The sequence below is a fragment of the Oncorhynchus kisutch genome, linkage group LG13, assembly GCF_002021735.2.
Source record: "Oncorhynchus kisutch isolate 150728-3 linkage group LG13, Okis_V2, whole genome shotgun sequence".
Classification (NCBI taxonomy): Eukaryota; Metazoa; Chordata; class Actinopteri; order Salmoniformes; family Salmonidae; genus Oncorhynchus; species Oncorhynchus kisutch.
In genome coordinates, this window is record NC_034186.2 from 42,482,494 (window position 1) to 42,509,954 (window position 27,461).

At 44.0% G+C, this 27,461-nt stretch overlaps 1 protein-coding gene across 4 annotated transcripts; it reads right to left on the minus strand.

Moving 5' to 3' along the window:
• Positions 1–1,798: 1,798 nt before the first annotated feature.
• Positions 1,799–27,461, minus strand: rc3h1a (ring finger and CCCH-type domains 1a). Of its 4 annotated transcripts, none has more exons than XM_020498614.2 (18): positions 27,306–27,461; positions 21,554–22,012; positions 11,597–11,717; positions 9,701–9,937; positions 9,368–9,543; positions 8,960–9,160; positions 8,720–8,852; positions 8,280–8,398; positions 7,819–7,931; positions 7,368–7,634; positions 7,113–7,297; positions 6,557–6,930; positions 5,875–6,036; positions 5,600–5,746; positions 5,027–5,234; positions 4,664–4,935; positions 4,238–4,329; positions 1,799–3,301 (listed from the first exon to the last, which is right to left on the minus strand). In XM_020498614.2, the coding sequence occupies exons 2-18, from the start codon at positions 21,782–21,784 to the stop codon at positions 3,136–3,138; spliced, it is 3,204 nt and encodes a 1,067-aa protein (XP_020354203.1). In that variant the 5' UTR covers positions 21,785–22,012; positions 27,306–27,461; the 3' UTR covers positions 1,799–3,135. The 4 variants fall into 4 exon arrangements, with proteins under 4 accessions (XP_020354203.1, XP_020354204.1, XP_031642154.1 ...); XM_020498615.2 differs by lacking the exon at positions 27,306–27,461 and adding an exon at positions 22,883–23,334; XM_031786294.1 differs by lacking the exon at positions 27,306–27,461 and having other exon boundaries at positions 5,600–5,740; positions 21,554–21,784.

Below are 27,461 nucleotides of genomic sequence, written 5' to 3' on the forward strand. Positions count from 1 at the left end.
GATGTAACTAAAAACATGTATAACATACTTAAATATTTCCATGAAGACAAAGACTTGATTAAAACAAGTGACTATTCCAGTCGTTGGATATCTTGTGAATTCAAATGGAATAGCCCAGCCATCATTTCACAATGAAACTTAAATACATTCTGTGAATTCATTTTTACCTAGAAGGCAAGCAAAATTGTCGTTCTTAATTTCATAGTCTGCGTGTATTTGACAGTAACATTATCCGCATGACTTATTTATTGCTAAGTTTAATTTTTTAGGGATACATAAACGGTGAATACCATTCAGTACCAGGTAGTTAACTAAAGATGTTGAATTACTTGAAATAAATGCAATAACTGGTTAGTACTATTTAATATTTCTACTGACGAAATAGGATTGTAAGAGGTGTAACCGACAACACAAAAAGGTGACGCTAGTGTCAAACGTGACTGCACTATTCCAAAATATCAATTCAAATTGCAACATCAATGCAAGGGGTGCATCATAATGCACATTATCCAACTGCAAAACTTGCTGCACTTTGAATTCGTTCATATTTAGAAAAACTTATTTGGCAGCGACAAAATGTCACTTTGTCTGCTCCCACCCTGCTGAGGTGGTTCTGCGGTTGTTGATCCAGTGATACGAACTGCTTAGCTAACTCTAGCTCTGCCATAGCCCAGTTCAGTGGCCTGTCCCCACCTACGCACTGACCCCCCCCATCCAGAAATGATTAACCCCTTCCAGGAAAATAACAGAAACCCTGTCACTAGAGCAACTTCTTGGAAGTTAAAATAAAAGACACAAATGTCCGCTGCGGTTGGTGAAAAAGGTGATCAGAGGAGTGGAGTTGAGGAACTGAAATAGGAATTTGCCTTTCCTGTCATTCACCGTGTGATGGGTATGTGATATAGCATACCGTGACACATTGGTAGAGGTGAACCTCCACCCAATTATATATATTTTTTTAAACTAGGAAGTATACAGTAGATTGATGAATAAAAACAGTGGCTGTTTTAACCCTGCTCTGTCCATGATCAACTCTATTATGGCCTTAGGGAGAAGCCATGGCTATCTTCGACTACACATTCTTAAAACAGAATGCGGGTTGTAAGTTTTACCTTTCAATGTTATATCCATCCTCAGGATGAAAATACATATGAATAAATACATATCCTCAGTACAAACAATCCTTAAAGCTATGAAAGTGCAAAAAATACGCTTTGTAGATCAATGTCTCAAATTCTAGCCATGGTTAATGTCTGGCTTCATTCCTCTGTTTCTTTTTACTCCATCTTCCCATCTCTGGCCACCCAATCAACAGCAGACGAATGCTTGACACGTGACTCCCTCCCACCCAATCCCTCGCTGCATTTAAATTACCCCCCCAAAAAGAAAAGGAAAACCGCTTGAATGCCAAGCCTAAATGTACACCGAGTATACCAAACATTTAGGAACAGCTTCCTGATATTGAGTTGCAACCGGTAAAGCCCTCAGAACACCTTCAATTTGTCCGGGGACGGACTCTACAAGGTGTCGAAAGAGTTCCACAGGGATGCTGACCCACGTCGACTCCAATGCTTCCCACAGTTGTGTCAAGTTGGCTGGATGTCCTTTGGGTGTTGGACCATTCTTGATACACACGGGAAAATGTTGAGCGTGAAAAACCCAGCAGAGGTGCAGTTTTTTGACACAAACCGGTGCGCCTGGCACAATTTGTTTTGCCCATTCACCCTCTGAATGCCACAGATACACAATCCATGTCTCAAGGCTTAAAAACCCTCATTTAACCTGTCTCCTCCCCTTCAGCTAAATTGATTGAAGTAGATTTAAGAAGTGACATCAATAAGGGATCATGGCTTGTCATGATCATGTCATGGAAAGAGCAGGTGTTCTTAATGTTTGTGTACTCAGCGCATATCCTTTTCCCTGTTTCACATCAGCCTCATCCCAAAGCATGGATGGCAGAGGCTGTAGTAAATCTCCTTTTCCAGAGTCTGAAGGCGGTTGTGGTGGTGGTGAGGGGGGGGGGGGGGGGGGGTACCAAAAGAGGTCCAGGCCACTGAACTAACAAAGGGACGCCTTTGTCTCGTCTAGTTTGTTACAGTTTCAACAAAATCTCAATACTTCCCAGTTGAAAAGTGATAACTCAATATCTTCAATTTGTAGCGTCTTGGCTTTATAAAACTTATTCACAGCCAGTTGTCAACAAGTATTGTTTCTATGAAATGGAGAGCTTTTGACCAGATGTGAAAGTGCTCCTTCAACAGAGCACCAAGTATGAAATCCTCAAGTGGCAAAAGAGTGAAACTTAACGAAACGCTCTACATGTTTTGTCTGCGAATAACATTGCAACTCAGCTACAAGAACTTACAATTAATTCCAAATAGAAAGTCTGCATTTTAGAACTTGTATATACGCTAAGCACGAAAATTGTTGTTAGGGATGCTACTAAAAATGTAGCACATTGTGAAGCTAACGACAGATGTTATGTCAATGTGATTATGGGGGCCTTGTCTATTTGAAACCAAGGAACTGGCCTCGTCTTTATATTCTTCTTCTAATCAGTATTGGGTTCACGGAGCATAAATCTCAAAACCCTTGGTTTCCAAGGCAGTGAGAGATTGTATATGACAAAACATTCATCCACAGAATAACAAAAATGAACAAATGAAAAAAATATCAAATTCACGGCAGATACTGCTTAGTTGTAGACAAACTAAAGTTGCGAGTGTGCAATTTGTGTTGTATCAAATGAAGCGCCGTTGTCTATGCAGGCACTACGTCCACATTTGCATATCAGTGGCTTTTTCAGTTACTTAAGATATTAATAGCCCTTATATCCCAAATCCCTGTAAGAAACCTAGAACGGTCTCTCACCATTGTAAGCGAGGAGAGAGACTGCGCCTCTCTCCACATGTTTTGTGATGGGAGTTAAAATGCTCTTAGTGGCTTCAACCAGATCTTGCAAATGTGGATTTAGGTAGGGCATACCAGACAGTTTGGAGGACCTGGTTGTGTGTTCCACTCTAAATGTTGGAAAGGTTTAAGCGTTCAGAGGATGAGGGGTTCCCCAAGGCTCTGTGTGGTTAACTGACTGGTTGGTTGTAGCAGTGGTTGTAGTAACAGACTCCAGTTGTGTGGCTAGGAACACGGGTGGACCGCGATGTTCTCCTGTCGGTCAGTTCCCCCGGTGGTGGGGACGTCTGAGGACAGGCTGAGGGACGAGGTCTTGCTGGTCAGGCAGGACAAAATGCTGCCGGCCGCACTGCCATCCAGCAGAACACAACTGGAACCGTTATAGCCCTCACTGCAGGGAATAAAAGGTCAGAGAGAGACAACATTATGAACAAAACATTTTGTATTATTGTACAGTATCAGTCAAACGTTTGGACACCTACTGATTCAAAAGGTTTTTATTTATTTGTTACCATTTTCTACATTGTAGAATAATAGCGAAGACATCAAAATCATGAAATAACACATATGGAATCATGTAGTATCCAAAAAGTGTGTTAAACAAATCTAAATATTTTCTATAATAAAGAAAAACCCTTGAATGAGTAGGCTAAAACTTTTGACTGGTAGTGTCTGTGCAGCAAAGCTCCCCAACCTGACAGAGCTTGAGAGGATCTGCAGAGAAGAATGGGAGACCTAACCTAACAAAATGAGCAGGGAAAAAAATCAAGGGGTCTGAATACTTTCTGAATGCACTGTATACTTCCATTCATTTTTGGTAACAGGGACCTTCAGACGAGTCTTGTGGGAGTCCTAGAGCAAAACAACCGACATGTTCTGTACGTGTAGCCCAAATTGTTTCCGACGCTACAGACAGAAGTTGGCAGACAACACCATCGTGTTTGTGAGAGAGTCTCACCTTTCCACAGATTGGTCATAATAGTTTCTAGGCCAAACCGTTCAGATGCTACAGACGTCGTTGTGAGAAGACAGACTTTTGGGATGTCTCATGGTCCGACAGACACCGCTTTAGCTCTGCCACCTTTCACTGCAGATGCGGAAGTGCAACATTGGCGGATGCGATGGATTGAGACACATCCAAAGCAAAAAACTGGTTCTAGCTTAAACTGACGGATTTTGATGGGGATTTATAATGCTAAGTAGATTTCAGTTGGGCCCCGGAAATCAACTCTAGGGGGTTAAGGGAGATTTATGGGGCACACTAAACGGTTCCTTATGGCACAGCAGTTGAAATAAATGATTACTAGTCTCCCAATGTGCGTTTTACCTGAGAACCAACGAGTGCTCCTCTCTCTGCATTTTGTTCTCAGTGGGCTTCAGCTTGTATGCCCCGCTCCCATCATGAGACACATGGTTCTCCTGCAAGGGGACAATGGCACCACTGTCAGTTCACCACAATAGTGACTGGGAGACTGGAAGCTTGTATGTTTTGGAGTCTACATCAATATTGTCTTGGTAGAAAAGCTTTCAGGCTGCACCTGTTCGGCTCGCTTGTGTTTCACTCTTTGTCTTATAAGTGGGATAGCAGTAGGTGACATTAGCCCAGGGCTCGTTCTGCCCTGCTCCTGTTCGCAAAGCCCTTTTAGAGATCAAAGCAGGCTGTGTGTCTCCCTCTCCTGCTTCAGTCTGTCGCTCTTTCTATCTACATTTGGCCATTTCTGTGCCGCCTTCTCTCTCTCTCTCTCTCTCTCACCAGGGCTATCTGGCGGGTCCTCTTGCCAATCTCCCTCTCCACATGGTGGAGCTCCAGGCTCAGCTGTTGGCTGGAGACGCTCCCCGACGACCACTCCCCCGGGCTGGGTTGGGCCGCCTGGGCAGTCTGCTTGTTGATCTGCCGATTGACCTGCTGGAGCTCCATCGTCAGCTGCTCCCTCTCCTGGACTGGCCTTTCACTGAGGTGGGCCTGAGGGGGCTGGGTGTACGGGGCAACACCCCACCCTGCACCGTTCCCATAGGGGTAGTCCGCTGTGGTGGACAACAAGAGCAGGTCAGACTCTGACGAAATGGAGTAAACAGAGCAAAAACCCTAAAAGGTGTGTATGTGTTCTCCCTGTACCTGTTGCAGCGGTGTGTTTGGGGCTGTTGGTCCCCTGTGGGGGGGTCACGGCCTGCCCTGGCCCGGCCATCTGGTAGCCCGTCTTGGGGGTGCGGGAGATCACCCCGAAGCGCGACACAGTGGGCAGGGAGCCGAAGGGGATGATAGGGTCGTCGTCTCTGGCCTCGGCCGACCTGCGCTGGCCCTCCGCACCTTTCCCCTCAGTGTTCTACAACACCCAGAGTTATTATGGTACCATTATAAGACGTTGCATAGAGAAAGTACAGACCCACTCTACTGAAACTAGGAAAACTGTAGTTGAAAGACTTTTGTGAGCTTAACCGTGTTCTGAATAAGTCACAGCACTTCCTCTATAAGTGACCTTTGATCAGTCAACGAGGACAACCAATAGAATAGTAAATGCAAGATAACCATCTTGTCCAACAACAAAAATGAAACATGATATTTTGGCCTATTACATGCTTTTGGAAACTGTTTTGAGCTTGGTCGAGCTTTAGATATTCAGATTTGGAACTTTATTAAGTGGTCAAGCTTTATACCAACAGAACATAGAATGATTGATTGATGACTCACCATCCTCTCCATGGTGTCTTTAGACTTCCCCTCCTTGCTGCCAATGTAGGAGCCAATGGTGTCACATGACCAAGGAGAGTACTGGCTAGCGTAGTCTGGCTCACGGTACTTTGCAAACACTTGGGAGTTCTCCATGTACTGCTGTTGCTGACACACACAAACACACATTATTATTAGCTAACTCTTCCTTTAAGTGACTAACTGCTGCGGTAGTACGTGGGGCGAGATGCCACTGCGTACTACCATAGAAACACTAGACGAGTGTAGCCTCTTACCTCCTGTGTGTAGTTGACCTCGTAGGTGTGTGGCAGCGTGGGCGAGGGGGCAAAGGGTGGGGGAGTGACCTGCTTCCTGTCCTCCAACTGGGCCATGATCTCCTGGCGTCGGCGGTGCAGGTAGTCCAGAGTGGGAGGGGGCTGGGGCCGACTGTAATCCTCCTGTACAACAGGACATGTGGACACCTTTACTGTAGTGCACTTTTTGCAGCTTTGGAAATACATTTTTTTGCAGTGGATTTATCCTGGACAGTCTTATTAGGATTTTGACCGGTCAATGTTTTTAATTTGCTGTTTTATACTCTTGTGAATTCAATGGTTTTTACTAGATTACTTGTAGTTGTTCATGTTGTCTGTCTGTAATTTTTTTGTAATAACTTGGTGCTGCCTATCTTGGCCAGGGCGCTCTTGAAAAATAGATTTTAATCTCAATGAGCCCTTTCCTGGTTAAATAAAAAGTAAAAAATGATACATTCTTGACACTTCCCGATATGTAAAATATATAAATGTGTTTTTATTACGCACGCAAGACTGTATGCTAAATGGCATATCTTGTGATAATCGGCTGAGTAATGTCACTACTCAATCTGATGACTAAACTCCTAAAAGGTAATTGCATAGGTGTATAGAGTTATGGATATTGTGATTTAGAAAGAGCCTAGTACTGCAGACGTGTGCTTACCCGTGTGGAGTAGGGCCTCATGTGGGAGCCAGCGGGCTGGTAACCCTCGGGAGGGTATCTTTCTCTGGAGGCCTCATCCGCAGGCATGGAGGAGAGTTCCTCCCGGTGGGGATAGGTTTGTGGTGGTGGTGGCGGCGGGTAGGAGGGGTGTCGACGGCCGTCGTAATGAGGGGGAGGTGGGTAACCATGGGGGTTGGCGTTGGAGAAGTGGGGACCCGAGGGCTGTGGGGGACACTCATGCTCCTGTGGGTAGGTGCCGGGGTAGGGGGACTCCGGGTAGGCAGGCGTGGCCAGGTCATTAGGGGGAGGGAGGTTCCGAACGTAGCGGGGCTGGGGAAGGTACTGGGAGGACTGGTAGGGGTAGGGGGTGTTACCTGAGAGGACATAGAAGAGCGTGGCAACAGGATTGGTATTAGATAAGCACAATAGAACCACACTGGGAGATTTACAAGACTAATTGCTCCCAGAGAGAAACACTTCCTTTCGTCAGCAGACGCGTCATAAGCTTGAGATACATAGGAAATCACGGGAAAAAGAGTGGTCTGTTCTGCCTTACCTGGGGGGTACTGGGTGGACTCGTACTGCATGGCTGATGGTGGTGCCCTGGGCTCAGGGGGGTAGAAATGTTCACCCTGCTGTGAGGGGTACATGGGGGGCCCCCTGGGCACTGGCTTATGCATGGCCAGGTGGTCCACTGCCATCCTGGGGTGGGCCATGGACCGATTGGGCACGGGATCCAGTCTGGAAAAGACAGAGAATTTCAGTGTGTGTGTGAGTACGTGTAACAGACGCTGTGTGTGCATCTACTCACAAGTCAGGGGGAGAGCCGGGGGCACTGTGGCTTCCCTGGGACTGGGGCTTCCGCATAATGGGCTCATAAGAGGGGTCAGCACCGCGGGAGATGAGCTGGGGCAGGGCGGAGCCTGTGACTGATGCCACCATGCCATTGGTCAGGCCCTTGTGGGCCAGCCCCTCCATCATCCCCACCTCCTCGGGCAATAGGCCCACCTCGTTGAGCTGCGTCAAGGATAGGCTGAGGGGCCGTCGGGCGGCCAGACGCTTGTTCATCTTACGATACCTTCAGAAAGGAGGAGAAATACGTGGTTAGTGAAAGAGGTTGACATGATTGTTGTCACACTATCAGAGCGGATCTGTGCAATGAACAGTCAACGTCTCATTGACATCAAAACATTAACTGTTAAGTAAAGTTGGGAATATGCCCAACGATCCCCATTGGGAGTGGCTCACGGTGGAAGACTCACTTCTCTAGCTCGTCCTGAGAGTGGGCGAAGGTGCAGCTGGCTCCTCGAGGACAGCCCCCCTTCTGCTTCATGTCCCGACACATGTACGTCTTGTATTTACTGTGCTGGGGAGGCTGGGGAGGAGCCACCACAAGGGCATGTTAATAATGGAAAATACAAAAGGTGTTATTACTGTTAAGATCACGAACCAGCAGACAGTCATTGACTGATATTATTAGCTTTAACAAGTATCAATCAAGATTCAAACATTGGTCATATGCATTAGGCACCAAACAGAAGGAAAAGAACCTGACAAACAGGAAGGGACTACCTTGACTTGTCTAATAAGAAACACTCCTTACATTTTATGTCGCAAAACATTTTCAGTTGCGTTGCCCTAATGAACACGACCCTGGGATTATCAATAATTTCAGCCCTATTCCACTGATATGCTTTGGGGGATTGAGTATCTAGAATCAGACCTGTTGCGTGTCGCTCCCCTTCTTGCTGTGGTTCTGGATGAAGTCCACCAGGCCGTGCACCACCGTTTTCACCGCCACCAAGCCCGTGTCGAGCAGCTCCCACGTGGGGGGAGGGGAGTCTAAGATGGAGGACAAGACGGGGTATTTTTTGGGGTCAAAATGCATTGCACTGGGGACCCGGTCTAATAGGCCCTGTGAAAGTGATGGTGACTTGCTTGCACGGCAGTGTCGCTTACATTTTTAAAAACGCATACAATTTGGATTCCTTTTACTGATACATAACTTTTAAAGTGAGCGCGTTGAGGGCTTTTCGCACTGCCAAGCCAAACAAAACTGTACTGAGTGGACAGTGTGTACAGAAAACATCCGGGCCACCACAGTTTGGTACGGGTCGGAACGATAGTTTGAAAAGGGTATTGATGTACTGTGAATGGACCAACCTGGGCTGGGGTCGATGTTGGCAAGCAGCTCCAGGTGTGGTCGCAGACGGTTCAGGTTGGCCGGGTCGCCTGTCCTCTGCAGGGCGATGGTCAGCTCCTGAACGCTCTGAGCAAACGACGCTGGCGTCTGTAACTGACACACACACACACACAAAATCTCTGTTCAAATACACAGCAACACCACTAGGGCTCACATTTAAGTTACATCAAAAAACACCCACCCACACACCTCCTACATACCTTGTCGATGATGGACTGCATGTGGGACTTGTGCGACTGGTCCCCATAGAGCAGAGAGGACCACTGGTCAGGGGCGATGCGGAGGCCACCCTCCATGGCGATCTGGACAATCTGGGAGTCATGTTCGCGCCGCAGTGCCTCGTATGTCCGGAACTCCTCCTTCAGTTGCATCAGGGACGAGTCCTCGTCTCGCTTGGTCACCTGAAGACACAAGGTGACAGACAGGACATCACGGTTGTGTTCATTAGGCACCAATATGAAGAACATGAACTGAAAGGGATTTTTTTTTATTTTTCGGTTTCAGTTGTGTGCCCTAAAGCAGTAGGCCCTGTAGAGGAGCTGCACCACATGGCCTATGTTGGTCTTAGAACTGTGTTTAGGTGTATGTTTGTAGGTAGTCAGACCTACCTTAAAGCAGGAGGCCCTGTAGAGGAGCTGCACCACGTGGCCTATGCTGGTCTTAGAGGCCTGGGGGAAGCGTGGCTCTAACCTTTGGACCACAAACAGCACCAAGACCTTCCTGGACAGAGCGGAGCCGTCCTCTAGAGCCAACAGCACCAGCTTCAGAGCCTCCTCCTGCATCGCTACAACAACACATGCATAATATTTTCACATGCTTTCGATAGCATTCATTTTCTCAGTCGTTCAGGGCGGATGTAATTGAAACATTTGTCATTTGGGCTGTGTGTGTATGAGTGGCTTGCCCGCCTGTGCTTGCGCTTCTGTCCGTTTGTATGTTACCTGGGCCGAGGAATTGGCAGCCTCTTGCTCTGACTGCAGCCCACAGGTTGGAGGAGAGCTGCTGTGGGTTCTGGTGCTGCAGAATGAGCTCAGTGACGGTGCGCTCCCCTAGGGACCTGGCCGCCCGCGTGGCCCTCACCCGGCCCTCCTCCTCCACCAGCTGACAGTGCACCAGGGTCACCAGCTTCCTCTGCATGGGCCGGCTCAGAGAGCTTTGTGCACCGCTGGTGCTCAACCCTACACCCGGAGAGAGAAGAAGAGGGGTGGAGTGTGAGAGAGGCTGGGGTTGTATCCATAGCAACTTACAACCAGTGCAACAGTAAGGGAGGAATTGCGAAACAAGTAAATACACAAGGATCAAAGCAAATGGATAAGGATGAGAGGAAAGTGTGAGGCTGTGAGGGGGAGAGAGAAGAAGCACCATTCAATACACTGTTTATACCGTATGCCAAGCTATTCCCGAAATACAGTGCTGTGAAAAATAAGTCTCTATTTTTGCATATTTAAAAAAAAAAAAAATTATACCGAATGCAATCAGATCTTCAACCAAAACCTAATATTAGATAAAGGGAACATAACAATTATATACTTATTTGATTTATTTCATAAACAAAAGCAATGCAACACCCAATTCCCCTGTGTGAACAAGTAACTGCCCCCTTACACTCAATAACTGGCTGTGCCACCTTTAGCTGCAATGACCCCAACCAAACGCTTCCTGTAGTTGTTAATCAGGCACTCACGTCTCTTCCATGCAGAACTGCTTTAACTCAGCGTCATTTGTTGGTTTTCAAGCATGAACTGCTCGTTTCAAGTCCTGCCACAACATCTCAATTGGGATTAGGTCTGGACTTTGACGAGGCGGTTCTGCATGCAAGAGTGGGCCTTAATTTCTCCACAGCGATGTGAGAGACTTTTTTATTTAACCTTTATTTAACCAGGTAGGCAAGTTGAGAACAAGTTCTCATTTACAACTGCGACCTGGCCAAGAAAAAGCAAAGCAGTACGACAAAAAACAACACATGGAATAAACAAAAGTAAAGTCAATAACACAATAGAAAAATCTATATACAGCTTGTGCAAATGGAGTAAGGAGGTTGAGAACAAGTTCTCATTTACAACTGCGACCTGGCCAAGATAAAGCAAAGCAGTTCGACACATACAACAACACAGAGTTACACATGGAGTAAAACAAACATACAGTCAATAATACAGTAGAAAAACAAGTCTATATACAATGCGAGCAAATGAGGTGAGATAAGGGAGGTAAAGGCAAAAAAAAAAGGCCATGGTGGCAAAGTAAATACAATATAGCAAGTAAAACACTGGAATGGTTGATTTGCAGTGGAAGAACGTGCAAAGTAGAAATATAAATAATGGGGTGCAAAGGAGCAACATAAATAAGTACAGTAGGGAAAGAGGTAGTTGTTTTGGGATAAATTATAGATGGGCTATGTACAGGTGCAGACTGATCAACAACTACCGGAAATATTTGGTTGCAGTCATTGTAGATACATGTGGCATAACCAGTTAGAGTGTAACGGGGGAAATTACTTTTTCCACACAGGGGAATTGGGTGTTGCATAACTTTGTTAATTAAATAAATTAAACAAGTATCCATTTTTCTGTTATTTGTAAACTCACGTTCCCTTTATCGAATGTTAGGTTTTGGTTGAAGATCTGATAGTATCAAAAGCATGCAAAAATAGAGAATCAGAAAGGAGGCAAATACTAGTGCACTAGAATGTGGATTGTCATGATAAAGGGGGAGTGTGTGAATCTGATGCTATTAAATATGATATGTTGAGAAATTAATACAGGGTGAATAGAAGCTTTTCCCATAATTAATGAGCCATGGTTGTGACGGTGAGCAGGATGAGGTGGTGTCTGACTGACCTCTGCTGTTGCTCAGTGGTTTCAGGTACAGAGCCAGCTCCTCCACACAATCACTGGCTTCCTCATAGTGGGCTATGTCCTCTGGCCCCGTCAGCAAGGTGGTAGGCTGCCGTTTGGGCACCTGAGGAGACAAAGCAGACACACCATGGTCACAACACACACGTTTAAATATAGTTTCCATTGTGTGTGTGTGTGTGTGTGTGTGTGTGTGTGTGTGTGAGAGAGAGAGACACACTGCATATAAACGGACTGAATTTAAGGGACAAAAAAAATTACACTATATTAATGTTTTAATTAATAAAAGTGTACAACCATTCCAATGGGTGTATCCTAGTAGGCAGTAGGAACAAATAATCTGATCAACCACTTGGTAGATGCAAGGTGGAGCATGTCTTGTCACAGGGCAAACCACACCAGTAATGGTGGTGCAGGGGCCAGACGTGATGAAAGAAAAATCTAAATGGAGAATAGATGTTGTGATGGGGCCAAACGCTCCTTCGGACCATTAAACAATCCGGAAGAGAAGCACTGTCCTGCACACTTGCCTTCACAAACATCTGACACGTGATCGAAAGAACAGTCTCTTGCAACTTGATACACAAGTGCAAATTACCACTGTCAAAAGAGTGGAGCGATGGAGGAATAGGGAGACCTTCAACTAGAGGTCGACCGATTCATCTGCATTTTTGGATGCCGATTGCGGCCGATTACATTGCACGAGGAGACTGCGTGGCAGGATGACCACCTGTTACACGAGTGCAGCAAGGAGCCAAGTTAAGTTGCTAGCTAGCATAAAACGTATCTTATAAAAATGATCAATCTTACCATAATCACTAGTTAACTACACATGGTTGATGATATTACTAGTTTAACTAGCTTGTCCTGCGTTGCAAATAATTCATCATCGAATCACAGCCTACTTTGCCAAACGGGGGATGATTTAACAAAAGCACATTCGAGAAGAAAGCACAATCGTTGCACGAATGTACCTAACCATAAACATCCATGCCTTTCTTAAAATCAATACACAGAAGTATTTTTTTCAACCTGCATATTTAGTTAAAAGAAATTCATGTTAGCAGGCAATATTAACTAGGGAAATTGTGTCACTTCTCTTGCGTTCATTGCACACAGAGTCAGGGTCTATGCAACAGTTTGAGCCGCCTGGCTCGTTGTGAACTAATTTGCCAGAATTTTACATAATTATGACATAACATTGAAGGTTGTGCAATGCAACAGCAATATTTAGACTTAGGGTTGCCACCCGTTCGATAAAATACGGAACGGTTCTCTATTTCACTGAAATAATAAACATTTTGTTTTCGAAATGACAGTTTCCAGATTTGACCATATTAATGACCAAAGGCTCGTATTTCTGTATTTATTATATTATAATTACCTCTAGTTTCAACCTGGTCTCAGAGTATTTTGTATTATTCTGTACGTAAATCCGATACATTCCATTTAGTATGATATGTTACATTTCGAATGGTATGTATTCATGTGTATGCCCATCACCAATTTCAAATATGTTAAATTACAAATCGTATGATATGTTACAAATTTGCAATAAGTATGATATGTTATGAATATTAGCTCGTCGAATAGCATTAGCTTGCTTGTTAACGTTAGCTAGGGTAGTGGTTAGGGTTAAGTTTAGGAGTTTGGTTAAAGGATTAAGGTTAGGGTTCGGTGAAGGGTAAGCTAAAAGGGTTAACTTCTTATGGCTGCGATCAACATCCAGGGAAATCAACATCGGGATCAACACCCGGGGAAATTTCAGAGCGACAAACTAAAAATACAACGTCGTAACATTAAATATTCTTGAAAATTCAAGTGTCTTACATCCTTCAAAAGATTAGAATATATATATATGTTGACAGGCTCTGCAAAGTCAAACCTCTCTACCCCAGCATGGTTGAGGCCTGCAAGATCCATTTTCAGTCCGCCCAGAACTTGTCCATAGATTAGAGGATGGTAGCCTCAAAGGCCAGAATTAGCCTAAAACAATACATGCGTAACAAACCAACAAAATGGGGTTACAAGCTGTTTGTTTTGGCTGAAAATGTGCATACACATGCAATTTTTTGTTTATGAGGGGAAAAGCAGTTTTGCGACCGGTAAGGGACTCAGTTACGATTCCGTGATGGAGTTATTGGATTTTCAACTGCTGGGGAAGGGCTACAAACTATTTGTGGACAACTTTTACACAAGCCCTACCCTGTTTGCAGACCTGAGGAAGCTGGAGGTGTGGGCTTGTGGCACCATTAGGACCAACAGAGTGGGCTTTCCGAAGACAAAGGTAAATGACATGAGGGCTGAGCGGGGTACCATGCAATGGATCCGTGAAGATGGCCTGCTGTTTGTGAAGTGGATGGACACCAGAGAGGTGGTGATGTGCTCCACTATCCACAAGTCCTTCAGTGGCGATCACATCCTCAGGCATGTGAAGGACACTACTGGGGCATGGACCACCAAAAATGTCCCCATTCCTGCAGCTATCAAGGACTACAACAAGAGCATGGGAGGTGTAGACCTATCAGACGCACTGATAGGGTACTACAATGTTCTCCATAAGACAAAGAAATGGAAACAAGACATTGTTTTACCATTTCATTGACATTGCTGTGGTGAATTCCTTCATCCTGCAGAAGGACATGCCCCCCATATCACAGCTAGCCTTTCAGGGAGCTGCTCATCCAGGATCTTGCTGGCTATAGCACGAAGTCCACTACATCACATTCTGCCCCTCTACCTCTAGTGGTGTTCATATGCCAAAGTTCATAACTGCAGGCATGAATGTGCCTCAGGGCCAAAAGGGCACAGCATGGAGGAGTCGTTGTGTTCTGTGTCGCATGAAGTCCCCCATCACCTGCACCACTTGTTCAGTTTGCCTCTGCTTTACAGCAGAAAGAGACTGCTATGGGACATGGCACCAGCAGCAAAATATTGTGTAGAGGACTGAGGGTCTTCCAAAGGGTCTATCCCCGTTTATTTTATTTTATTTTAAATCAAATATTTTTTTAAACATTTTTATAAAAACATTTGTGTGTTAGAATTGCCTTTTGAAATGTTGTATATAGTTATTTGCACTGTTGTATATAGTTATATCATTTCACCAATTCGGCCACTTGGGTACATTTCGGCAACTTGTGTGGGACACCTGGGTGACTTCATGCTAAATGTCATGTAGCTCACCCATTCCTGAAGTTATCAGTCTGAAACTTTGCACAACTACACTTGCCCTCTTGTGTTATCCATCAAAATTATCCCCAGCATCCTATGACTGTGTGGCTATTCTAGTACATGTGAAAGATGATGCTACAACAACAAAACAGAAAACGTATGCTCTTTCTTTCTATTTTCTTCTATCAGATCTATTGTTATATTCTCTACATTCAATTAACATTTCCACAAACTTCAGAATGTTTCCATTCAAATGATACCAAGAATATGCATATCCTTGCCTCTGGGGCTGAGCTACAGGCAGTTAGATTAGAGTGTCTCCAGGCGGAAATTGAGAACAAGGGATGCAGCCATAAGAAGATAAGGACAACAAAGTCAAGGCATTGGAGCGGCCATCACAAAGCCCTGACCTCAGTCCTATAGAAAATTTGTGGGCAGAACTGAAAAAGCATGTGCGAGCAAGGAGGCCTACAAACCTGACTCAGTTACACCAGTTCTGTCAGGAGGAATGAGCCAAAATTCACCCAACGTATTGTGGGAAGCTTGGGGAAGGCTACCCGAAACATTTGACCCAAGTTAAATCATTTAAAGGCTACGCTACCAAATACTAATTGAGTTCATGTAAATTTCTGACCCACTGGGAATGTGATGAAAGAAATAAAAGCTGAATGAAACATTTCACATTCTTAAAATAAAGTGGTCATCCTAACTGACCTAAGACAGGGAATATCTACTAGGATTAAATGTCAGGAATTGTGAAAAACGGTGTTTAAATGTATTTGGCTAAGGTGAATGTAAACTTCTGACTTCAACTCTATGTGTGGAATTATTTATTGATTCAGAATGGCCCTCCCAAAAAACAACATCCGTAGCTTGCTCTCGAATAGCAAATAGAGGGTACGTGCGGTGAAATTTACGAATATGCCCGGTAGGCTACACCGGTTGTAAAGCGGATTAATGTGCTTAAATTTAAGAACTGAGCAATCAATAGCTGCACGAGACCTCTTTTAAACTGTGGCCAGTCAAACTGGTTTCTAATGCGATTGTGCAATGACTGGGATTGTAAGAACACGTTTCACTAGGCTCTGTAGGCGTTGGGCTCTCCAACTCTGTCCCAGGAGTTCTAGGCCTATAGGCTATGCTTAGAGTTATTTGGACACTTTAGTTGGGATACGAACCTTATCAAAACATCTAGGCGTATGGGCTAGGCTACGTGATGCATTCAACTATTTAAACAGCACACGCTGTTTCTTACCACACACTGGGCATCAATTATAATATTCTCACCCATCAGACCATTCTCAATTTAATCTAGTCTATAAAATATACTAAATATTATGTGTGAAATTAGTTTTGATTTAGAACGGGCCATTATCATGCACCTGTCAGAACAGGGGCAGGGGGAAAAAAGACATGTAATCTGTATGCACTTGAATAGCGAATGGAGAACGCTTTTCTCGCGGGTCGTTTTCATGCCAGCCAGGTAGGCTACTCCAGTTGTAAGCAATGTGCTTAGTATTAGGAAAGTTTTAAAATAAATATAGTAGTCATAGCCAATAGAAAGCTGATGGAATCTTTTTAATAGAGGCCATCATTTGTTTTATCACACAATTGCATCACATTACCTATAGAAATGTTGTGCAACATGGGCTTATAGGAACACTTATTTCATTCCATGCATCAACCTGCGATGAGGAGTTGGCTCTCGTTTTACAACAGGTGATCCTATCCCGCTGAAACGCAATGCCAGGGCTCTCATGGAGTGTTTGATTTGATTGCATTTGCATTGCTGTCAGAGTGATAATAGGGACAATAGAGTGCTGAGTAACAGTGACTGTCCGTTAGCAAGTTTGGTCGGCTACTAATGATGGTCATGACTCGGGACTTGCCAGTGTGGCACACACCCACCCTTTCCCTCTCTCCCGCTCCCTTTCCTCAATCCATCAGACTTCTGATGTTTGGCAGCTGTAAGAGGAGTAGTGCCGAGGGAGCAAATGAGTATCAGTGTTTGCTGAGTCATTGGGTTTGCCAAGGAAGAGGAACTCTGACACACACACACACGTGCGTCATCCCTCCCAACATGACATGCAGGTCTCCACCAAGCACTCCCAGCTGCAGGAAAGTTCTAGATCATAATTTCAGCAAACCCTTAACCAGCCGCTGGCTGTGCCTGCTCCCATTTTGAAATCCAAAAGCCCCCTTTCTATTTATAGATATCTATTAATGTGTACACATTGTGTAGGCCTACTTTTAGTGAATTCATTCATATCCCATGAGTACAAAGAGCAGGATCTGGACTGAGGACTGTGGAGAGTAGCAAAGGCAAGGAGTTGGCAGTAACATCTGTCACATACTACCTCTGCCAAAGCTATTTGGGCCATAATAACACAGTATTTTTCCTTGTCACATGGAGATAGTATGCTGAGTGCCTTCAACACAGGGCAAACCAGCACTTCATTTAAATATCCTATGTGAACTATTATCAACCGATGAGGAAGTGAGGCCAACTAGCATGGTAGTTGATTTATGAAACATGGCGGCACACCCTTTTACCAGAGGTTACGTTTTTTTTATAGCTACATCTCTTTTTGAAAAGTAACTGGACCCCAAACAAACAGCCTTCGAACTGGAGCTCAAAGGTTTGCTTTCAGTTTCTCTGCAAACAAGTGCAGTTTCATGCAGACACACACTCCCATTCTAAAAGGCAAAATTTGCGTTAGAAGGGGAAGGGGTAAAACTTTTTCCAGTTAACTGCTGAGGGTGTAAGACTTCCTGTGTATTTGTTTTAGTTGAAGGGTAATACTTTTTAGTGTGTGTGTGTGTGTGTGTGTGCACGACACGTACAAAAGTGTTCTCTTTCAGTCGACATCTCACTATTGGATACGCCCCTTGTGTTCTATTTGCAGAAACCTTATTCAACCACTCCTAATAGGCCAATCAGAACTTTGTAGGCGTGAACCCCGCATATCTATGTTGCATCCGCAATGCTCACGCAACCCGACTTCAACAAGTGCTTGTCAAATTGTGAATGAGAGACTGATGAACTGTGTGCAGCATGCACAAGAAACAGAGCAGAGTGCATGCCTTTCATGGAACTTTTAAAAAATCATCAGTAGTTGCATCATGTAGCTTTAGAATGTATTAGAAAGAGAAACATAGAGCCTAAGGTTTGTAATCACAACTAAAGTTGCATGAATAACTCTAAATTAAGCATATGGGAGGACATGTTTCAAATGATCACTTTTGTTAACTGCTCAACATAGAATAGCCGCATATGCGCATTACTTTGGAAATCGTTGGGGGGGGGGGGGGGGGGGGGGGAGACTTTCCATTTTATTCAGCTATGTTCAATTATATTCTTCTTACTATAAAAACAGATCAAATAATGCCACAGGAATTATAAGCAAATATTGTCTGTTAAATGAACTAGTGCAGCCCAAAGCCATATGGCATAGCCAGATCAGGGCCTAACTTAAGGACGACTCAGAATTTGCTATTCGGTTCTTCTGAAATAGGCTACATTTTCTTTACATCATAATGTTTCTTTAGACCTGCCTAACATAAATAATGGCTTTATTGTGATGGTGTAGGCTATATTAAGTGGATTCATTATACTTTTTAGAATGTAAAATGTTCCAAAAGGTCCGCATCAGTGGCTTGTAGGCTGTGCTGGGAAGCGCTTAAATAAACACATTTAGCATTTAACGGTCAATTACCATGAGACCGGCAGTTTTTTTTGCATGACAATTCCCGGATGATCAATTGTCATGACAGCTACAGCCATAAGCACGACAACTGAAAACTAGAGGAAACTCTGACCACAACATCGGTGGGCTGATATCTAAAAATCTGAATGGCTGTCACACAGTGTGCTGAGTCCCGGCCACGCGCTACGGAATCCTGCTTCGGGATCCATGTTAGCCTCCCACCTTTCATGTGTGCACTCTCTCCTTGCCCTTCCTTCTCAGTTGTGGTCTCTCTGCCCATCTCACCTTCTCAGAGGTTAATCTTTGTGACATTGTGACTAACAGTAGTCCTTCCTGTATCCCTTTGAATGAGTCACAGTAGCTAAATAAAACAACCGCTGGGGACAGTAAACATCTCATGACAGTTGGGGTGGTAGGGTAGCCTAGTTAGAGCGTTGGACTAGTAACCGGAAGGTTGCAAGTTCAAATCCCCGAGCTGACAAGGTACAAATCTGTCGTTCTGCCCCTGAACAGGCAGTTAACCCACTGTTCCTAGGCCGTCATTGAAAATAAGCATTTGTTCTTAACTGACTTGCCTAGTTAAATAAAGGTAAAAAAAATTAAAATTAAACGCTATTGTCCCTCATGTGCAACATTGGTTGAGTTATGAAAACACAGCCACATGTTGTTTTGACTAACCAGCAGCAAGCTAGTATCATATTTCTGATAAAATCTCACAAATATGATACAGTGGTATTGTAATGAGCAATGGGGATTCACTGACTGTTTGTGCATGACAGATATTGATACATCAAACAGATATCATCATGCAGAAACTGATAGATAGCATGTGACAGATAATACCTTTTTGTGGCCCTGAAAGACAAACTGATAAATGGTTTTGACAATGTTCGGCTTCAATTTGTACAGGAAAAAAAACTGACAGTGCATTCGGAAAGTATTCAAACCCCTTGACTTTTTCCACATTTTGTTACATTATAGCCTTATTCTGAAATTGATATTTTTTTCTCTTTTTTTAAATCCTCAAATCTACACACAATAGCCCACAATGGAAAAAGCCCAAACAGGTTTTTAGAAACTTTGGCCAAAACCCCCCAGAAATACCTAATTTACATAAGTATTCAAATCCTTTGCTATGAGACTCGAAATTGAGCTCAGGTGCATCCTGGTACCATTGATCATTCTTGAGCTGTTTTGACAAGTTGATTGGAGTCCACCTGTGGTAAATACAATTGATTGGACATGATTTGGAAAGGCACACACGTCTATACAAAAGGGCCCACAGTTGACAGTGCATGGCAGAACAAAAACCAAGCCATGAGGTCAAAGGAATTGTCTGTAGAGCTCAAGAGACAGGATTGTGACGAGGCACAGATCTGGGCAAAGGTAACAAAACATTTCTGCAGCATTGAAGGTACCCAAAAACATAGTGGCCTCCACCTTTCTTAAATGGAAGAAGTTTGGAACCACCAAGACTCTTCCTATAGCTGGCGGCCCGGCCAAACTGAGCAATCGGGGGAGAAGGGCCTTGGTCAAGGAGGTTACCAAAAACCAGATGGTCACTGACAGAGCTCCAGAGTTATCTGTGGGGATGGGAGGACCTTCCAGAAGGACAACCATCTCTGCAGCACTCCATCAATCAGGCCTTTATGGTAGAATGGGCAGACGGAAGCTACTCCTCAGTAAATGGCACATGACAGCCCGCTAGGAGTTTGCCAAAAGGCACCTAAAGGACTCTCAGACCATGAGAAACAATATTCTCTGGTCTGATGAAACCAAGATTGAACTCTTTGGCCTGAATGGCAAGCGTCACGTCTGGAGGAAACCTGGCACCATCCCTACGGGGAAGCATGGTGGTGGCAGCATCATGCTGTGGGGATGTTTTTCAGCGGCAGGAACTGAGAGACCAGTCAGGATCGATGCAAAGATGAAAGGAGCAAAGTACAGAGAGATCCTTGATGAAAATCTGCTCCAGAGCGCTCAGGACCTGACTGGGGCGAAGGTTCACCTTCCAACAGGACAACAACCCTAAGCACACAGCAAAGACGACGCAGGAGTGGCTTTGGGACAAGTCTCTAAAAGTCCTTAAGTTTCCCCAGCTAGAGGCCGGACTTGAACCCAATCTAATATCTCTGGAGAGACCTGAAAATAGCTGTGCAGCGATGCTCCCCATCCAACCTGACAGAGCTTTAGAGGATCTGCAGGAAAGAATGTGAGAAACTCCCCAAATACAGGTGTGACAACCTTGTAGCATCATACTCAAGACTCAAGTCTGTAATGGCTGCCAAAGCTGCTTCAATGTACTGAGTAAAGGGTCTGAATTTTTAAGTAAATGTTATATCAGTTCAGTTTTTGCAAAAAAATCTGAAAACCTGTTTTTGCTTTGTCATTATGGGGTATTGTGTGTAGATTGATGAGGGAAAAAAACAATTGAATACATTTTAGAATAAGGCTGTAATGTAACACAATGTGGAAAAAGTCAAGGTCTGAATACTTTCCGAATGCACTGTAGCTCTCCCACACGACTCAAAATATGAACCCTTTAAGACTTAGGTACAACAGCCAGAATAAGATAAAGACAAGTGAAAGTTATTTAGTCTCTAAATATAATGGTAAAATTGCATTGACTGGCAGAACAAATCTGTCCCAATCCAGAATCGGGTAAACTGCTACTACACAAGATAAATGAAAGAACACCAATTTCCCAAACCAGATATTTTGTTTGTCAGTCATCACCAGTCCATGTATGAGCATAAACAATTGAGTACCGTTCCCACGCTACATTAACATAACCTACATTCACCTCATCAAGTGATACAAACTGTCATTAGGAGAATAGGGGAGAGAATAAGGGGGGCAATTGTCCCCACATTTGCGTTGGACCTGTCCCAACAGTAACAATATTCATAATCTTATGAATGTGAACGTGACATTGAGTGAGTACCTAGCCTAGCATCTCATCTGAGTAGCACCTACCTAGCCTGTCTCACCTGATTAGTACCCGAGTTGTACCTGCCTAGCATCTCATCTAAGTAGCACATACCTAGCCTAGATTATGTCTCACCTGTCCTCCCACCAGCTGCAGTAGGGCAGTGTTGACAGGCAGCAGCTCGATGTCGGAAGCGATGGCCGTCTGGTCGAAGGGGCAGGCCTTGCGGTGCAGCTTGTTCAGGCACATCTTGCAGACGGTGTGTCCACAGCCCAGGCTGATGGGCTTGCGGACGCTCTCCTCGAACAGCTGGGTGCAGATGGGACACAGCAGGAATTCCGTCCATTGCGGCGCTTGTACAGGCATTGTAACCCACAGAGGTCACTAGGGGAAGCACAATGGCTTCGACAAAACGCCTTCCCTTTCAAATAAAAAGGTAGATCCTTCAGTGCGTTGCCACGTAGGGTGCGTTTTCTTTTCGAAAACAAAGTGACGCAAAAGATGTGACAAATTCCACTGGAATCAAAAACTCTTCTGACCATCAACTTTCTTCTAAATGTTCAGACATCATGAACATTCAGTACGTGGTATGACCTGAAAAGACAAAGAACAGTCAACTGCATACACCAAACCCAAAGAGCAAACAGATTAATCCCATGGGAAGAAAAAAAACATCCAAATTTGCTTTAACTACCTAACTATGCTATGGCCAGCTAAAAGCAGCAAGGGTGCAGCAGATTCACCTGTCTGCCCTTTCAGTAAAGGACAAAACCAGCAGGACGTCAATGAGACTCCCCTGTTGTCTTCACTGAGGTCTGGGAGCGTTGGGATATCCCCCAGCAGCAGTCGTGTTCACTAAATGCCAGCAGGCTGATGAGTTACTTAGTGGCTATTTTAAGACCCTTCCTCTGTCCAATAAAAAGCGCTCATCTGAAAACAGGAAGTTTGGGGCTTCAATGGGGAGAGACTGCTTCTTGTTGCTGTGTACGAACAGGTTACCGTAAGTGAATAGCCACATTTCAGCTGCAAAAGTGAAACCCTGGGCTAGATGTTATACCATTATTGATGCGTAACGAGTGGAAAGAAACATAATTTCAACTGTCTCATCACATACCAAAGGGAGTTTCACATGATTAATATTAGGCAAACCTTATGCAACGTGAGCATGACTATCAGGAAACAACCAAATGGTTCACTCCAATAAATCATTGTCTTTATGTAATCACGTGGCAAACTATGATTCACTTCACAAGCATGTCTGAGCCTGTAGGCAAAAAAAACACTTCTGCTGCTATGTTGCTGTGACCCATTAGTGCGTATCAACTCTTCTTTTCCATTAGAAATTATTTGAATATCAAGATAGATGCCAATACAAAAGTCTGCTGTGTAAACCTCTCTTATACAAGCAGTGCTCTCAAACGCACCGAAACAAGACAACCCAACCAACAACAAAAAAAGACTCACCACAAGAAGTATGGATGATATGATGGAAATGCATCTGTTGCAACATGAGTGGACAGACAGAGAGGCTAATCACTTCTTAGTTTGTTGCAGATTTCCAGAGTATAAGATAGTCTACTCCATGATGCTGGTACTGGTTAGCTAGTCTGCAGAGATAGAAACACTGTGCGCCTAGTGTTGCCACTTTCTCACCTGACATGTGAAAACAATGAGGAAGAGGTTCTCAGTTGATTTATGCTCCCGGAAGCAAAAACAAACCTAACAAAATAGTCATTAGAATTTGCCTAAAATCTGCACGTATCCTTGTATCTGATTCAAGATGGACATGTGTAACGTTCAAATTATATATTTTGTTCACATACGTGCCCCTGCCACCACCGGCCCGTCACTAAGGCATAATTTGGTCTTGTGGCGTGTCAAAAAAGTCACAACCGATGTCTTCGACCTGAACAAGGATTTCACAGGATGAAAATAGCCCGAGGGGTGTACTCAGTGGGTGAGTTACCAATCAGAGTAGGGCTGTGGCGAATGTAGCAACATACGCCACATGAAATAGGAGCAGGAAACACCCTCACAGTGTTGCAATCTCTGGGTTGGCGCCCCCCCCCCCTGGGTTGTGCTGTGGCGGAGATCTTTGTGGGCTATACTCGGCCTTGTCTCAGGGTGGTAAGTTGGTGGTTGAAGATATCCCTCTAGTGGTGTGGGGGCTGTGCTTTGGCAAAGCGGGTGGGGTTATATCCTTCCTGTTTGGCCCTGTCCGGGCGGTGTCATCGGATGGGGCCACAGTGTCTCCTGACCCCTCCTGTCTCAGCCTCCAGTATGCTGCAGTAGTTTATGTGTTGGGGGGCTAGGGTCAGTTTGTTATATCTGGAGTACTTCTCCTGTCCTATCCAGTGTCCTGTGTGAATTTAAGTATGCTCTCTCTAATTCTCTCTTTCTTTCTCTCTCTCTCTCTCTCGGAGGACCTGAGCCCTAGGACCATGCCTCAGGACTACCGGGCATGATGACTCCTGGTCGTGCTGCTGCTCCAGTTTCAACTGTTCTGCCTGTGATTATTATTATTTGACCATGCTGGTCAATTATGAACATTTGAACATCTTGGCCATGTTCTGTTATAATCTCCACCCAGCACAGCCAGAAGACTGGCCACCCCGCATAGCTTGGTTCCTCTCTAGGTTTCGGCCTTTCTAGGGAGTTTTTCCTTTCCACCATGCTTCTACACCTGCATCGCTTGCTGTTTGGGGTTTTAGGCTGGGTTTCTGTACAGCACTTTGAGATATCAGCTGATGTACAAAGGGCTATATAAATGCATTTGATTTGAATGGCCCAGGATATGAGTGTGTGTTAAGCCTGGGAATTGGCTGTAACAGGTGACAATGGAACAACAGGGGCTTTTCCTCAGTCCGTGTTTGACAGAAAGCGGGAAAGTACCCTCTTATAAATTCAACTATATACTTATCTACACCAAGAAGAGAAATATTCCTGTGTGTTTCTGGGAAGGCTGATAGACATTGCGGTCACTGCCTGGGACTGCTCTGGTTCCACTCAAAATGCAGTAGCAGAAGGCCATCTGTCATTTCCTTTAATACTTCTGGACAAAACAAAATGGTGTAATAAGTAGGCTATGTCTGCATGTGATCTAACAACACAAGACCTAATAGATAAGTGAATGCAGTGCAGCCTTGTCCATAAACTACAACTACTTGAAATAGGGCGATTGAGGGAAAGGGGATACCTAGTCAGTTGCACAACTGAATCCATTCAACCGAAATGTGTATTCTGCATTTAACCCAACCTGAATCAGAGAGGTGTGGGGGGGCTGGCTTAAATCGACATCATCGGCGAACAGGGTGCAGTTGTTGTTGGGGGTCAACTGCCATGCTCAAGTGCAGAACGGCAGATTTGTCCACCTTTCCGGCTTAGGGATTCAAAACAGTGACCTTTCGGTTACTGGCCCAACGCTCTTAACCGCTCGGCTACCTGCCGCCCTTCCGAGGTCAACTTCCACACAAATCTTCCATTGACATCAATAGTTAGGTTTCCATCCTTTATGCAACAGATTAGCATGCAAATATTATAAAAGTCCACTTAATTTTTTTTATATGCACGTTTTCCCACAAGAAGTTTGTTTCCACCAAGCTGACTTGCTGCAGATACAAGGCTGTGTGTGATGACGTAAAGTTAGTACACATTAAAAAACTAATTCAATGCGTTTCTATAGCATTTTTCACTATATTGATGGTTTTGTCACACAAACCTTTGCAATAAATGGCAAACTTGTCCAATCTGGTGTTCACGTATGCCCTCTAGACAACAGTTTGCTGATAAAGTGGACACTGGATAGGTTAGGTTATATGATGAGTTGGAAAAGAGCAAGATCATGTGTATTTGTTAATTGGCAGCTAATCACTGATCATCATGTTACTAGCATACCAATTAACACCCTGGATATTTATTGGAAAAGAGCATCAAGCTCATCACCGTGCACTTTCACCACCCTGTGAAGTTCATTATTATTTGTAGCATCTGTAGCCTAATAAACTGGGCATGCTTTTTCAAGTCGTAGTGGGAGGGCCACACAACATAGCACTGCGTGACTGCAAATTTACCTCAACATGGTTATTCTATCAACAATTGCACAGAAAATCACTTCCACCGCAATTTGTCCCATAATTCAGTTTACCGACACAAAAAGATCCCACCATGTCGAACGAACAAATTGTCTGTCAACATTTATAACATTGCATCGGCACTTCCTGATTCCATCACCATGAGCGTGATTTTTTGTTGTTGTTGGTATGACTTTACTCACATAATAACTGGACATTGGAAATATGGTTACTGTAAGACAAGGCACAATAGTTTGAATTACATGGAACTCAAATCAGAGATTTGAGGTCTACGCTTTCATCTTTCACCCTCATCGCAGACTGATGCGACACATCCTGCAGTGACTTCTAGCCTAGACAAAATACAGCCTCTGTCTTAGCTATGACTCCTTCACCAAAGTGAGGTTACAATTACATGACTAAATTTACACCCAACTCCCCCTGACCGTCTGGCTGTTATAGCCTGGCCTACATACTGTGTGGTTACATTTCACACAGTATTTAGGCCAGACCCTTTTACTCACATCTAACTTACGCAATTGTGCATGTTCCAAATGCCATATAAATCATGATGTGACACTGACAGATTCATGTTCACTAGCTATCCGAATTGCTGGTCCCTTTATAACGTTCCCTTTATAGCCAATTTCAACTAGACAGGAACTAGTGTGATTTGCTATCCTGCTGACTTTATTCTATCAGTCCCAAACAAAGTCAAGTAAGGCCTAGGCCTAAATCATAGTGGAAACTGTGGCCACTGCAGACATACAGTCATGATGAGGATGCAGATGCAAACACTCACAGCTACCAAACCATTTTTTTTTTACCATGACTCATAATAACTAACAATAAGGAACTGCATATAGTCTTACACAACCACTACTCACAGGCCTATTAATTACCCTACACTAAATCAATTCAATCCAGACCAGTATCTGTGATGCATTTTACAATTTTATCATCAAAGCCACCATTTTTCCTGAATATGTAAAAAGCACTATAAGTAACAAGTAGTTGCATTTTTGTTTTGTATCACTGTTCACTCTGGTTATGTTGTTGGATATATGAATACTACAACCTGGGAACTCAGTTTGAATAGCATGGGCACTTCCTCTGTTTTCCACTTTCACAGCAGTAAGATCAAATGTTGTTAAGTTGTTAGGCTTCTGAAAATGTATTAGTTAAAAGCATTTAAACATAGCAAGCAAATATATCACTACGGTGCAATGGAAACCATGCAATAATAGCTAGCTAGCTACTGAGTTACTTCAAATTAGGCTAGTTAACGTTACTAGCTAGCTAAAAAAGGTACCCATCGCAACATTTGGCAAAAGCCCATATAACCTAACTATTTGACTAGTTATAACGCTGTGTCTATCTAGCCCGTTCGATCTAGTTAGCTTTAGCAGAAATACTAGCTACAGAGAACTTGCTATAAGGGTAAGGTAGTAATGCAAATTCAGTGGACACATGTAAACGTTAGCTAGGATAGCTAACTAACGTAGCTAAGTTACGAGCAAGCTAACGTTAACGTATTGACACGGCCAACCACTTAAGTAGCTAGCTAGTAATCACAATTACAAATTAATATTTTTTAATCTACTTCATGCACCTAAGGTCCTCAATAAACCATGAACAATATCTAGCTCGACAGCTAGATTGGACGGCTAGTCCGGTTAATTAGCTAACGTTAGCTTAGCTGCTAGCATAGCTAGACGTAAATTTGCCGCAAAAATAAAACATGTCGAACATAAACCTTAGCTAGCCAACGTTAGCTGTTTATAGCTAATGTAGTCCCGCCGGCAGAATATACTTACAATTTCCAATAAAATGCCATCAATCTTCAGCTGTTTCTATGATAATATTGTTGTATTTCCTCGGTGTAGCTGGAGCCTGGCAGTAACGAGCAAGCGAGTTACTATCTTTTAGGTAGGGTGTGTGTCAGACAGCACCCAGAACAGTGAGGAAAGGTG

What these genes read in the sequence shown, in the direction of transcription:
- rc3h1a (XM_020498614.2), bottom strand. Translation starts at nt 21,784, where the DNA reads ATGCCTGTACAAGCGCCGCAATGGACGGAATTCCTGCTGTGTCCCATC. An exon ending in TCTCAGGACGAGCTAGAGAA is followed by an intron (nt 7,635 to 7,818) that starts GTGAGTCTTCCA and finishes TCCTTTCTGAAG; the next exon opens with GTATCGTAAGATGAACAAGC. An exon ending in CAAACACACCGCTGCAACAG is followed by an intron (nt 4,936 to 5,026) that starts GTACAGGGAGAA and finishes TGTCCACCACAG; the next exon opens with CGGACTACCCCTATGGGAAC.